General features: G+C 42.4%; 2 protein-coding genes across 10 annotated transcripts in view; one reads left to right on the top strand and one right to left on the bottom strand.

Moving 5' to 3' along the window:
- Positions 1–14615, top strand: part of RIOK3 (RIO kinase 3) — a 910199-nt gene that overhangs the window by 372812 nt on the left and 522772 nt on the right. The window lies entirely within an intron of this gene.
- OSBPL1A (oxysterol binding protein like 1A) overlaps positions 1–14615 on the bottom strand; it is a 154461-nt gene that overhangs the window by 60125 nt on the left and 79721 nt on the right. For 3 of the 9 annotated variants that reach the window (XM_083451591.1, XM_083451593.1, XM_083451597.1), the window contains exons 2-4: positions 2148–2273; positions 1338–1423; positions 64–138 (exon numbers count right to left, since the gene is read on the bottom strand). In XM_083451591.1, the coding sequence (XP_083307717.1) occupies positions 64–138; positions 1338–1423; positions 2148–2273 (287 nt within the window). Of the gene's footprint in view, positions 1–63; positions 139–1337; positions 1424–2147; positions 2274–9405; positions 9608–12502; positions 12653–14490; positions 14601–14615 lie in introns of those variants that run through there. The other 6 variants (XM_083451596.1, XM_083451600.1, XM_083451594.1 and 3 more) reach the window with 3 other exon arrangements.

Raw genomic sequence — 14615 nt, 5'->3', positions numbered from 1 at the left:
CTGTGACAGGGAGAACAGTCACAAGGAACACCTCTGAGAAGAGGCTGAAGTTGTTAATTTTACCTTCCGCCCGGTGAAGGCTGCACGATGCAGTGGGGTATCTCCCATGTCATTTAATACATTTACTTCAGCACCAGCCTATAAAGAAAGATTGTTTAGTAGCGCTTGGCATCCAAGAAAATTGGTTTCTGACCATTCACACAAACTCTATTCTTGCTTTCAATGGTGCATACTTCCACATAAAATCTGTTTTACTTGGGACAGTGACAGGCTGTATTAGAATGACTGTACTCCAAAATTTCTAATAGAAAGTTTAGCCAGTGTAGTAAAGACTTTCTCCATGCCAAACTCATTTTAATTTAAAATTTTCCAAAAGGTGGTTTGGCCCGCCTGCCTTACCCATGTCCACTTGCTATGCTCTGTGCTCAAGTGCAAGCTATATTGGTCTTGATCTGAGCTCTAAGCTCTCTGTGTTTGGGAAGGTAGCAATTCTTGTGCGCCAGTCTACTTCATCGCCACCTTTAATCCAGTTTGTTCAAATTGGATTCAGCTCATTTTCTTTCTCAAAAGGGTTACAAAGAGGTCAGATCAAGCTACACATGCAGCAGAACTAAATGGATTATGTGGTTTAACAAATACAGAATTCAAAATTAGAGCCAGGAGGCCTAGATTTCATCCCGAACTCCTGCTGGTGACCTAAAGGCCTATGGGCTAACAGATTCAACTTGGTTTCTTATCTTTCAGACTCAGAAACCACCAATGCCATTTATTTTAAGTACAAGGATTAATGCTGAAAACCTTTAGCTGAAGGAGCACTCTTACTTGCATCAAGAGTCCTTTATACCTTCACAGATAAGTGACACAGCTTGAACATTTTAATCAGTTTGAAGCATGATCCCTTCTAGTCCACTGTAGTTGCTAAGAGTATCAACATGCTCTGCTTCATGTGTGTGTGCATGTATGCATATACACACGCACGCACACACACTTAAAGTAGCTCAATTATACTATTTGAAGAATATGTCAAGGGTTCCTGATTAGTGCACATAGTGGACATGGCCATCCTGCAAGGGGATGTTGGGTGTGATGAAGTGTTGAAGCTGGAAGGTTTGATAAAGATTCTGCCCAATTGATACCCACTATGTACCACAGGAAACACCTGCAGAGTCTAATGGGTACATAATAAACTTCTGCATAAGGTTTCAGCATCTAACTATTTAAACCTTTTGACCTACAAATTAAACATTTCAGTGTTAACTGCTCATTGCTTTGGAGGAGAAATGCTGATTTCTGTTGCACAGAAAATATTAATTCATTAGAAGATTACAAGTTTATACCTTCAGCAAATCCTTGACAACACTGGTGTGCCCAAAGTAACATGCAAGATGAAGAGGTGTCCATCCCAAGTTAGATTTGCTTCTGCCTAAAGATACAATACAAAACACGACAAATCTAAACTACAGCATCCCTTCATGCAAGCAAAGTTATATCATCCAAGAAAACTGAAAAAGATCCTACATGATTCTGCACTGCACCAATTTAAGATGCTCTCACATGTGTTTGATAGAAACTGAATTTGTATCATCCTCAGTGAGAAGTAAAAGAATTGTAGCAGTTAGACTTGAGTTTCAGACAAGGACCAAGAAAACACGGGCTCCCCACTCAGCTGGGAAACCTTTGGCCATTCGCTATCTTTCAGCTTAACCTTAATCTCAAGAGGATTGCTGCTATGATAACGAACATATAGCACTCTTTGGAGGAAAGGTGACATTAAAAAGGAAGGCTGAGTTGCCGTGAGTTTCGCTAATGGCTTTAGCTTAGCTTTTGTCTGAGGGAGTAGATCATAATCCATCAAGGCATTTATTCAAAACATAGTTGGCACTTTTACAAAGCAGTGGTGCCAGATGACACAAGGCCTTTCTGCTACCTTCTCAAAAATGTATCTTTTCCCGCAATGGATCCAAGAAGCTACACACCGTATTTTGATATGACATCTGGCCTGAAATATTCCAGTATATTTTACATTCTCCCAAGGACTACCAGAAGACCAATATTCTGCAGTAATGTATACATTTTGTTCCAATGAAGCCATGGTGTCAACACTTATAAATGTCCCAGGTGTTACTCAAAAGGCTGCCTATACTAACCTTTGCAGTTGATGTTAAAGATGGCCTCTCCTTTGTCCATAGTTCCCAGCAGCTGCCTGATGTCTTCACTGTGTCCATTTCTAGCATTGTGGAGAAGCTGCTGTTCTGCCTCAGTGTTCATCTCTACTAAAATACAGATAATTATTTTATTTATTTGTATAATTGATATCCCACCGCCTTTTCACTAAACAAAGGAGTACTCAGTGACAACATTCACACAAAAAATAACAATTAGCAATTAAAAATACATTAGAACCCAGCACACAGAAACAGCATGAACATAAGGAAAGCACTGCTGAAATCGGAACAGAGGCCTATCATGGCAGTCCAACACCTTGATCCCACTGAGGCTAATTTGAGTGCAATAGCACTCTCCCCTCTTGTGCTTCCCAGCAACCAAAAAGCACACCATCTCCAGTACTAGAGGTAGCACATAGTCTCATCTTCTATTTCATAATTCCCTTTTTATAGCCAACCAAGTTCATTACCACAAGATGCATGTCAATTCCACAGTTCAATTACGGTGCATATTTTAAACAGATTCTGCTAGTTGGTAAGGAGGCAACCCTATGGCAAGATGGGATGAACATCTAAGGATACAGGGGACCTCCAGTTCAGCCAGCTGACTCCCAGCTAATTTGTTAATACAAATAAAATTGCCTTTGCTTAATTAAGAACATTAGAATGACCTGCTGGATCAGGCTAGAAGCACATCCAATCCAGTATCCTGTTCTCACAGTGGCTGACTAGATGCCTATGGAAAGCCCATAAGCAAGACCAGATCACAACAACATTCCCCTGACTTGCGATTCCCAGAAACTGGTATTCAGAGCCATGCTGCCTCTGAGAGTAGAAGCAGAACATTGTCATCATCGCTAGCAGCTGATTAAAGCCTTATCTTCTATTCATTTGTCTAATATTCTTTTAAAGCCATCCAAGTTGGTGGCCATCACTAACAACAACATAATTGTATACCACCCATCATCTGAAGATTCCAGGGCAGTTCACACCTGCTTTACCATGAATAGTTGTAACAATCCCAATGCAGCCTAGATTGCTGTTCCTAAATGGCTAAGAGCAGCATGGGGACAGTGATTTGGGCTGCATTGAGGTCATGGGTGGGAGGACGGCAAAGCATCCCCTCCTCAGTGATCCTGATGTAGCCAAAATCAATTGGCTGATCAGCTGGAAGGGGTTGCATGAAGACCATATGTCTGAGTGCAGTATCAACCAAAAGCTAGAATCTGCACTTGTTTAGAAATATTTTTAATAGGGTACACTAGCTCAGGTATTTAAAAAGTCCTATATGGATACATATGCAAGCAGTTCCATGTGCAGCCCATATTTTGACCATATGTGTACAGTTTTGTGCTCTCCAGAAGCTATTCTAGTACCCCTCAAATTTCAGAAATGGGTTTAGTGTCAGAGGAGCTTTCAGATGATCTGGAGGGCATGAAGGTGGTCTATGCACAATAACTGTCTGACTAGCCTTTACAAAGAATGTTGCTGGTGGCACAACCCCACATTTTGGACAATCAAAGTTGCAATATATAAACTTAACTGAATCTCTGCAAAATAGTCAGGACTTTGTAAGATTGGGGTATATCTCATCATCTAGGTTCATTTCAAGGGTGTATTTGTGACCAGTGTAAGTTGGTCAGAAATGTTTCCAGTGCCATTAAAAGTGTCATCTGGATTCTGTCGCTTCCAACATATACATGGCATAGTTGCAGATCTAACAGACAAGTTTGCACCTGCCTTCTCTTCATTCCATGACTCAGCATTACCTAGATGATTACCATTTAAGTTAAGCAGGTTTGTCTGGGCATTAATCAAAATTCTCAGTTGTAGTAGAATGCAACTTAAGGGTTTCAAACAGAAAACTTACGAATTTCACATTTCTGTAGTGTCCTCAGGTGAACTAGACTGGCAATGTATTTATTTGCAAGAATTCCATTGGTTCAACAGAATGGTCCAAATACTCAGAAGTGTATTATTTAGGTTTATGGAGGCTTGCTAGTGCATGAAGAACTGGAATTGCTGCTCTTGAAACATGCTTAAGTGTTCCAGGCTATTATATTATTACTCTGCAACCCTCCCCACCTCCTCACACTCAAGGACTCACAAGGTAACAGCATATCTTCTAGAAACAGGCAGTTTAGTAACCTTTTCTACTCTGTAGAAGCCTCTCATTTAAGCAAAGCAGTAAGCAGAAGATATTGTTCACAGTTGAGCAAATGTTGCACATCAGGATCTGTGATGAAGATATATTAAGGGGATGTTGTAGGAGAATTAGGAACATAGGTAGTTGCCTTATATCTAGATCCTTCTAGACAATAGTGAGCTAGTGGCTCACCAAGATTTCAGACAGGAGTATCCCAGCCCTACGTGAAGAAGTCAAAGAGTCAGCTTCAGAATTTTGCATAGAAATTGTGTGTGTACTCTGTCCACTGAGCTACAGTCCTTCCATGTTTGGTACATTCTTCCCACCCCACCTCTCTTGCTTAACTGCAACCTCACTAATCAATTGCAGCATTATAATGAGTTTTAAAGATTTCCAGTATTCTACAACTCTAATCACTTGCAACCATGGGTGTAACCAGAGGGGCAAGCTGTAAATAAAAATACTTAACTAAGTGACCAATCACATCACAGATAGCTCAGTTCTGCCCCCCCCCTCCCAACATAAATCCTGGCTTCACCCATGCTGAGAACTATCATAGAACAGGGCGCATAGTGACTCCAATTTTGCCTTCTTATGCAATTCCTTATGAAGGAAGGTTTGGGCAATCATTGTGACTTCTGGCAGGTGATTAAAAGGTAAAGGTAAAGGTACCCCTGCCCGAACGGGCCAGTCTTGACAGACTCTAGGGTTGTGTGCTCATCTCACTCTATAGGCTGGGAGCCAGCGCTGTCCGCAGACACTTCCAGGTCACGTGGCCAGCGTGACAAGCTGCATCTGGTGAGCCAGCGCAGCACACGGAATGCTGTTTACCTTCCCGCTGGTAAGCGGGTCCCTATTTATCTACTTGCACCCGGGGGTGCTTTCGAACTGCTAGGTTGGCAGGCGCTGGGACCGAACGACGGGAGCACACCCCGCCGTGGGAATTCGAACCGCCGACCATGCGATCGGCAAGTCCTAGGCGCTGAGGTTTTACCCACAGCGCCACCCGCGTCCCCAGGGCAGGTGATTAGTTGCCAGTTATTCAGTCTTTGACTCATACAGCAAAAGCAGATCAGCACATGGGAGTATAGCAGCAAATCAAAGGGTACTTGGACCACCAGGATTGTACCTATAAACACTAGGGCAGCCTTTCTCAACCCTGGTTTCCCAGATGATGTTGGACTACCACTTCCATCATCCATAGCAAGCAGGGGCAACAGTCAGGGATGATGGGAGTGGTAGTCCAACAACATCTGGGAGCCCAAGATTGAGAAAGTCTGGACTAGGGGAAGGGAACCACTAAAGCAGGGGTAGCCAACTTGGTGCTCTCTACAGACCGTTGGACTAGAACTCCCCTCAGCCCCTGCCCACATGGGCAGTACAGCGGTACCTCTGGTTATGAACTTAATTTGTTCCGGAGGTCCATTCTTAACCTGAAACCGTTCTTAACTTGGGGTACCACTTTAGCTAATGGGGCCTCCCGCTGCTGCTGCATGATTTCTGTTCTCATCCTGAGGTAAAGTTCTTAACCTGAGGTACTACTTCTGTAACCCGAAGTGTTTGCAACCCGAGCTACCACTGTAGCTAGGAATTATGGAAGCTGCAGTCTAATATTTGCAGGGCACCATGTTGGCTACCCTTGCATTAAAGTATGCAAATTATATAATACAATGGACCTAGCTATCATTTGGTAAGCTCTTTGGGAGACATGTCAATGTTTGAATGTGTTTGCATTGTGATCTTTCAGATCAGTGAGAGAGCTCCTATACATTGTTCTAGTAGATGGCATTGACTACTTTATCTTTAAATCTTGATAGTTCAGGGTTTCTGCATAATCAAGATCATGCTGGCGCTGCAGTCACCACACTCCTAGAAAAAGGTTCAAAGTTTTGTTTTTAATCAAGTGATAAAAATATCCCATTGCATGTCAATCCTTGTATCCTCAAGGACTGAAAAAAGGAAATAGTATGAGGTTTAGTCTGGGTTTCTTTATTTTAGAAAAAGACACATTGCCACTGTCATGCTATCCTTTCCTTTTCAACTAGAACTAATGCTTTGATTTTAGCTGAGACACTGACTTTTACTAATATCATGTGGCCGGATCTAAGTATCATGGGAGGGGGGCTGCATGTGACTCACTTGTAAGCTACACATTATTCCCCATTGGTTTAGCAAGCAATGAAGCTGGCTTTGCTGCTGCAGATTTCATCCCATTTGTTCATCAATTAAGTGTTTAATGTTATATATATATATATATATATATATCCATATATATATGGATATGGTTTTATTAGCTCTGTCTGCCTTAAAAAATTTAATCTGCTGCTGTTACTATTTGGTTTATTTACTACTACATTTAAATACCACCCTTCCTGCAACAGTGTACACTGTTCTCCTTAATGTATGAAAATGTGGAAGAGTAGAATACTGTATGTATGTATTATTACTATTACTACTACTACTCCTACTCCTACTACTAATGAAAATGCTAAAGTGGAAACACACCAGACTGAACATGATTTATTTAATTTCCCCTCTATGCAGTTTTTGGTGCATGATTTTGAATTAAATGATGCCTTTTTTATCACACTCCCAAATTTTATGTGCCTCCATACTCCCAATTCAGCACTATAATAAATGGTTGAGATAATGGAAAGCATGCTGTGGAAATACAGGCATGTTTTCTCATTGACCCAACTCTTTGTGCTGCCTGCAAGAAGGATATTAACTATGCAACTTGCACAGTTCAAACAGTCGTCTATGCCAATTGCTGTTTTATCTGTATGGACCAGATGGAAACAACACTAACTGAAGAACTGTGCAAGCTTAGACTACAGGAATTAGTGAAACAGTATCAGACCCTTAAACTGGAAAACTTCAAATGCATCCCCAAAATAAGCCCTGGTGAATTTAATGTGACTCGCTTGTACCAAGTCTAATATGCCAATTGTCATTTTTCTGCTGTAAGCTCACAGCTCTCCGTTTGGTACGGTATTTGCATTTGCTGGATACAAATAAGAGTGATTGAAAGAACAGTGTAGCATTCTTGCCTGAAAAGTAGGAGAAGAGTGACTAGAGGCTGCTACTTTCCCCCCACCTCTGTAAAAAGGAGCAGAAACACTGGCAAACACAGAACTGTCAAGAGCTCTAACTGTTGGATATGTTGAAAGAGTGCTGCTGGATCTGCATAATGCCAGTATGGGATGTTTCGTCATCTTTCCTGCTCCATGCAATGTTGCACAGTCTCCATAAGGATCAAGGAACAGAATGCACTCTGTACAATGGCCTCACTCCTCAGTGATGGGCACGATAACACAAAACGCTGATCTTGCCAATACCAGTGCCCTGAAATCCCTGTTGCATGATTTAATTATTGCACCCACTGAATAAGAGGTGGTTTTAGAGTGGCACGACTGGTGCGGTTGCACTGGGTACCTCACTGCAGGGGGTGCCAAAACTATGCTATACAACAGAGTGTGTGGGGGGGTGCGCCAAATTTTACAATGCCAATTTAGGTTTAAAAGAAGATAAGACACTATTTAGAATACTCCATCTGTTTGATAGTCTTCTCACTCCCTATCTTACATTTAGCCATACACACAAAAAACACAAGAGCCAAAAAGTCCTGTGTGGATGTCCGAAAATATGTGTGTTCAATCACCGTACAAATGGGCTTCCATTTTAATTTTAAATACACATTGGTTAATTCTCATGTTCAACTGCACACCCATCATAATAGTTTCTGTGATGACTTCATGTTACAACTACAGCGGTACCTCGGGTTACAGACGCTTCAGGCTACAGACTCCGCTAACCCAGAAATAGTACCTTGGGTTAAGAACTTTGCTTCAGGATGAGAACAGAAATCGTGCAGCGGCGGTGCAGCGGCAGCAGGAGGCCCCATTAGCTAAAGTGGTGCTTCAGGTTAAGAGCAGTTTCAGGTTAAGAAGGGACCTCCGGAACGAATTAAGTACTTAACCCGAGGTATCACTGTACTTCCTTCCATATGCTCAGAGGTTTGATTATTATAGTTATCATAGAATAATAAAATCACAGAATTATGTAGTTGGAAGGAATTCCAAGGGTCATCTATTTCAGCCCCATGCAATGCAGGATAAACTACCTTAAGGAGAGATATGAATAAAACTGCATATTCTAGGACTGAACATACACACAGAACCTTAATATACTAGTGTATGCATATCTATGATGTGTAACACGTGTACCAAAGGCACTTCATCGCATCATGAATGACCAACACCTTAGCAAAAAGCAGGAAACGAAATTCTGGTGGGTTTGCAACCTCGTGTCCCCCCACCCCCACCCTCGCAATGTCTGTTTCTCTGACAAAAAAAAACCAAAACAAGCCCAGCAAGTAAAGCTCCTCCTAAGATGCGACAGGCTTCAGGTACTAAAATCCCTCATGCTATGCTGCCACTTTTTCAGCGGTCCAATCCAAAAAGAGATAAAGGGTTGCTGGCCCATCTGAACTTTCGGGTTCACAAGGCAGCGAACTTAGCCCGCAAAATTAAAACATCTTGTCACACGTGACGGTTTTTGGTAGCGTGGGGAGGACGCCCGCCGCCAACAAGACGCGAGAAACTGTGATATAGCAGGACCCGCACTTCTGCGCAAAGCCTGCCCGGACCTCCTGCGCCCCGCGCTGCTATTATTGCACATCCTGAGAGCGCAGCCAAGGGAGCGGCCCCGACGCTTGCACTTCGCAGGAGCGCGCTCGCCACTTGCAACCCCAGGTCCCCGCCACTCCGAAGCGCGCTGCAGCTGCCAGCCAAGGGGGTGGGTATTGCTGGGGAGCGGGGTTCAGCAGGGCAGCACGCCCCGAGCGGGGCAGAAAGCGCACTCACAGGTTCTGGGAAGAAGAAGGCGCAAACTCCCATCCCCAAACACAGAGTGAGGGGGGAGCTCCTCAGCTCCCCACGCAGCCCCACCTAGCAATTCAGCAGGCGCGCGCGGAAAGGAGGCGAGGGGGGAAAGGAGGAGGGGGGGTCTCTTTGGGCTTGCGCTTTCTACGCCTTCAACACCCCCCCTCCCCTCGTGTGTGCGCGCACTCTCCACCTCCCCTCTTTCTCTCACCGCTTCGGGCGGCGGCGCCAGGCCGGCACCTGCGCAACCCTTTCCGACCAGCCGCGGTCCGCTCCGCGCGTCCCCTCCCCTCGGCTTCTCTTGTAGTTCCCACTCCCGCGCACGTGACCGCGTGGCTCTGCCGGCCGCGCTCCTCCTCCTGCCAAGAGGCTCCCGGGAGGCAGCGGCGAGAGCGGAGAGGCAAAGCTCCACCCAGCGGCGGAGGCGCGCTAGGCGCTCGGCCGGCGCTGAGACACCGGCACCCCTTAGACGCCGCAGGTTTTGTTGCCCCACCGCCCCGAGGAAGTAAGGGAACCGCAGGTGCTCCTGCCACCTTGTGAACAAGAGCAACACGTCTTTGCAACTAGGCTCCCAAGTCCCACCTGCCTCAGGCAGCGCGGCCGGTGCAGAGCATTTAGGGAAGTTTTACCTGGCAACATCTGGGTCACAGGTTCCTCATTCTCACCTTGAAGGGCTTGGGTTTAGGCAGGGAAGCAGGGGAGCAGCTGCCCCGGCCTGCCCCCTTAAATCAAGTAAATAAAATACCTTACTAAAAGTAGAAATAATCAGAATATTTGAAATTGAAATACAGTACTCGCTGGGGTCACTTCAATGATGTTGTGGCACATCCTGGTGAAGATGTTGACAGATTTTTCTGAGCACTTAGGGTGAAAAGAAAGTAATTTGAAACAACTGTTGTTGAGACATTTCAGCCTGAATCTGCAAGCCAGAGCCAGACAGAGGATGATGACAGGTGGGTGTTCTGCGCGCACACACAGACGCACACACCCCAACATAAATCCTGACTATGCCCATGGCAGGGCTTGGTTCTGCAAGGATTTGAATAGCTGGACCAGAATGCACAGCTGTAATTGCTTATTGTGTACAATAGGACTTCTGGCAAATAAGTGCTCAGAGGATTACAGCCTAACTGCATCTCGATAGCAGCCCAATGCTATGCAGAGTTAGGTATCCCTGAACCCAATGAGACAGAACTGGACTGCAAGACTCACTCTTAAATTGAGGTCTGGAGTGAAGAGTAAGTTGTGTAAAGAGTGCCTGCAGAATTACAGAGCTAAGCAAAAACGAAGTGTTTTGTGGCACCTTAAAGGCAAACAGGTTTTATTTTGGCATGAACGATTTGATGCACCTAATCACTTTCCACATGTATATTTACTGAAGAAAAACTCTTCCCACAGTGACAAGCTTTTACAAGACCAATCCCAAGCCTTACTGTGCAATATTAATAAATACTTTAGATTATTATTTCATTTCTACTAATGTCTGCAAGATGTTTTGGAGAGAATATGTAGAGAAAATCTTCATATAGATAGCATAATCTGATTTTGATATGAGCTTTATAAATGAGCTGAGGCATCTCATTAAAACAGGCTTCTCAATAAACTTTTAGAAAAAGCTCGTATTTTTTTAAACAAGGACAATGAAGTGAATGATAAGCTATAGCAATGCTAGAAAAATAAATGGAACAGTGGAAAACAGGTTTTAACTGCTGACATGAAGCTTTTAAAAATATACACTAAATGTTAATTATTTTCTTACCTAGTATTTTGCTTTGCGTCAGAAGAAGACCCTGTGGCATGGAATGAAATAAATCCCAGTCTGGTTATATACATGTGCTCCTAATTCCTACATCCAGTTTTCTGCAGTAGCTCATAAGTGTGTTAACTTGTGCCTTCAGCACTTGAGAATAATTTTGCAATAGCTGTGATAATGCCAAAACTGCAGACAGATCTGTAGTAAAGTGTTGCTAATAGTTACAGACTATAATAATGTGCCAGTGTGTTGAAACAAAGTAATTTCCATTTCCCATTAGATAATGTACTGCAAAAGTAGGCCAGGAGCTACAGTGCCGTGAGAAAATTTGTCAAGAGTAGGTTGTTCCTTGACTAGACATGTTTAACCCGAAGGAACTAGAAGCCAGAAAGATGCAAAAGAAGATGTAATGAGGTGGGCGGTTTTTAATAGTAGTGTTTGGTTCTTCTTATTAAAATATAGTGATAACATTGTGAAATAGCATCACATAAAAAGTACCAGGAAATTGAATGTTACAAAAACTATACAAAATGTATGTTTTTATGGTACTGGTGCTGCATATGCAGAGTTCTGGCTATCACTTTCTTGAGTAGGAGGTACAGAGAAGGGGGCAGTATTAAAACAAAACTACCTATCAAGGCCATTGAAAGCCCGTGTTAGTGAAGCATGCAGCCTATCCACATTTCTTTGGAAGCAACACCTATAGAGTTTAAAAGGCTTAATTTAATGTAAATATGTATAGGACTGAATTTTCGAAGGATGTCAACACTTCATTTCTTTTCTTAAAGAGATAGCTCAGAACATTACGCATCATTTTGAAAAGTGAATGGAACAACTGTTGTATTTTGGTTGGAGTCTAGCCAATGAAATAATCTTACAGAAGTTTGTAAACAAAACAACAGAACTACAAAAATGGCTGGCAGAGCATAAGCTGTAACATCAAGGAGCTTTCAAATAAAAGTTGCTGCAACGACATATTCACAGCCTTGGTCTATGGAATTTACCACCGTCAAAGTTCATGATCACCAATGGAGATTAATAAGGAGGTTAGATAAAGTAATGAGGGATGGATATTTATTTCAAGAGAAACAAGATAACGGGACCAAGACTCCATTCCCATACCTAAGAAGTTCAATACGTGATCAGGAAATTATTTCTTGTGCTTTTTGATAAAGAATATTGGGGTAGATAGATCACATCATTCTGATTAAGCAAGGCTGTATACTTTAACATTCTTCTCTTTAATATTAACTGCATGGTCTCTTAAAATCATGCCCAACTATCTTGTTGCTTTTGCAACACAGACATTTCTGTCCTATATTTAATATTAAAATCCTAAATAAATGTTCCTTGTGATGCTAAAAACTTAATTCAAATTAAATTTAAAAAATAAGATGTTTTTACTTTCAATAACCACTTGACTCATTGCTTATATAAATGAGATCAGATGCACCAGCTGGCATAAGATCCATGTGTAAAATGTGTTTAGGATGGGCTGATGCTTATCTGGAACTCTTACCATTGAAAAATGAGTTTAGCTATCATGGATACTCACAAGGAGTGGCTGAGACCTCTTCCTCCTCCAGAGAATTATGTACAAGTTCCTTCAGAGAGAGATCTGAAATTCATTGAGCTGCCACCACTGTAAGAATTGTAGCCACCCACGTGGAGGAATAGTTTTCACAAACGGTACTCTCACTTGGATCTGCAAGGTTTACTAAATGTTAATACAGCTGCAGTCTCCTGTGTGAATTTGCTGTTAGAATTTGCTGTTAGAATCTTGGAGATTTGGAATAGGAAGCACAAGATTGCTTCACGTTTCCTGTTTCCTAACTTGTACATGATCTCTCCTTACGGCAGGATGTGTGTACTCTCAGCACAGAAGTGGGGTACCTCATCATAGGGGAGATGAAACCATTCTAATTTGGACATGATGGTGAAGTGTTGGGAACAGAAAGCATGAAGATCTGAACTGACTCTTAAAAAGAGGGTTAAAACATGTAAAACATAGCCGTCATGATAATAAACAGTCATCTCCAAAGACTGCATTGCTCATGCTCAGATAACTACAGCAATATGAATCCTAAGACACTGAACACAGTTTGCTTTGCAACAAACCTATGATTGCAGGTCTACCTATCTCACACAATTACCTCAAATCAAGCCAATAAGACATTCAAAAGAAATTATGCGGTAAGGCCTATTATGGGAATACATTCAGATTTTAGAAGAAGTTAACACAAAAAATACAGACTATTTCATCATTAACTTGACTAGCATGGCCTTTTATCCCCCCCCCCCCCCGTAGATGTGTCATCTGCTGTTGCATTACACCAAAAAGTGAGAAGGCAAGTGCTCTTGATTCCCCCCCCCCAAAAAAAAATATATATGCATATATTGTGTAGTTTTCATTTCTTCTTAGAGGGACCTATCAGTGTCATTCTTTTAGAAAGTCATAGGTTAATGTCAAAACATAAGATAATCATTATTTTAATTACCTGAATTTTCAGCGAAATTAGCCATATAAATTTATATTTAAAAAAAGCACACAAAGGAAAAATGCAGAAAAGCCTTTAAGTCTAGATATATCCAACTTCTGTAGATAGTGGAAATGAGAATGGGACTTAGCAACTGGGAAAAATGGCTTGTAGGTTGGAACACATGACTTCTAGGTAGACATCTTTGTGTATTTTTTGGGTGAGCACTTTATTTATGGCCACTACCATGTCTGTTTTGACCCATATTCTATGGCTCCCCTGTAATTGCTTCCAGTAATGTTTTGGGCCACTGCTTGGCTCAGTTTGGCATAGATTTCTGCTTGGGAGTGTTCAACATGCTGTATCGCAGCAGATTTAATGGCAACCATAGATACGATGCTTAGTATAGAAGTTTTCTATACAGAAATGAACATTTGAATGCACTTATCACTTGTACTTGTCTACTCACATACTATATAGCATTAGTAAACGCGTTCTTGGCATGGAGACTACATGTGAACAATCCAACAAATGTGGTAAAAGCATTTAAATGTATGTAACAGGGTGCACCTAGAATATGTGCACAGGTGCTCAAGCAGGTAAGGACATTTTCTGTGGTTGTTGCCACATCTGCTTTGCCCCTGGGCCTGAAGCAATATCGTAACTGTACTTTCAAGTTCATAATGATGCAAATTGCAGAGGCCATGTGTACCACTCCCATTCTGATGAATTTATTCATAGTGAGAGTTTTCCAGTCCTGTCAACGTTGCAAGCTGGCCAATGGTTCCGTGTTCTAGCTTTTCAATGCAAGCTACTACCATAAACACCAATAAAAAGCAGATTCTGTTGGATCCAATGGGACTGCGTTCAAGTCTGTGTTTACATTTACTGAACGCCAAATCCCTTTTACAGCACCCCCAAATCTATAAACACTTTCTGCTGAATTACAGAACAGCTGTTTACCGCGACTGGGAAGCTGAAAAAGACACCTTATTTTTGCATCTTTTTGGTCTTCATGCGTTTCTCCTGCTGCATATTGCATTTCCCCGTGGCCTTTCAGCCATACCTATTTCCTAAAGGGTGACCATGCCTTCCGCACGAGAACCCGAGCGCCTCCGACTCTCGGCTCTTAAGAGAGGCCGCAACACGCGTCCTCCAAAATTTTGGAGTTTTTTTGCACCTCGCCTTTAC

The sequence above is a fragment of the Podarcis tiliguerta genome, assembly GCF_965153285.1.
Source record: "Podarcis tiliguerta genome assembly, chromosome: 7".
Classification (NCBI taxonomy): Eukaryota; Metazoa; Chordata; class Lepidosauria; order Squamata; family Lacertidae; genus Podarcis; species Podarcis tiliguerta.
This window is presented reverse-complemented; position numbering and strand designations above follow the sequence as displayed.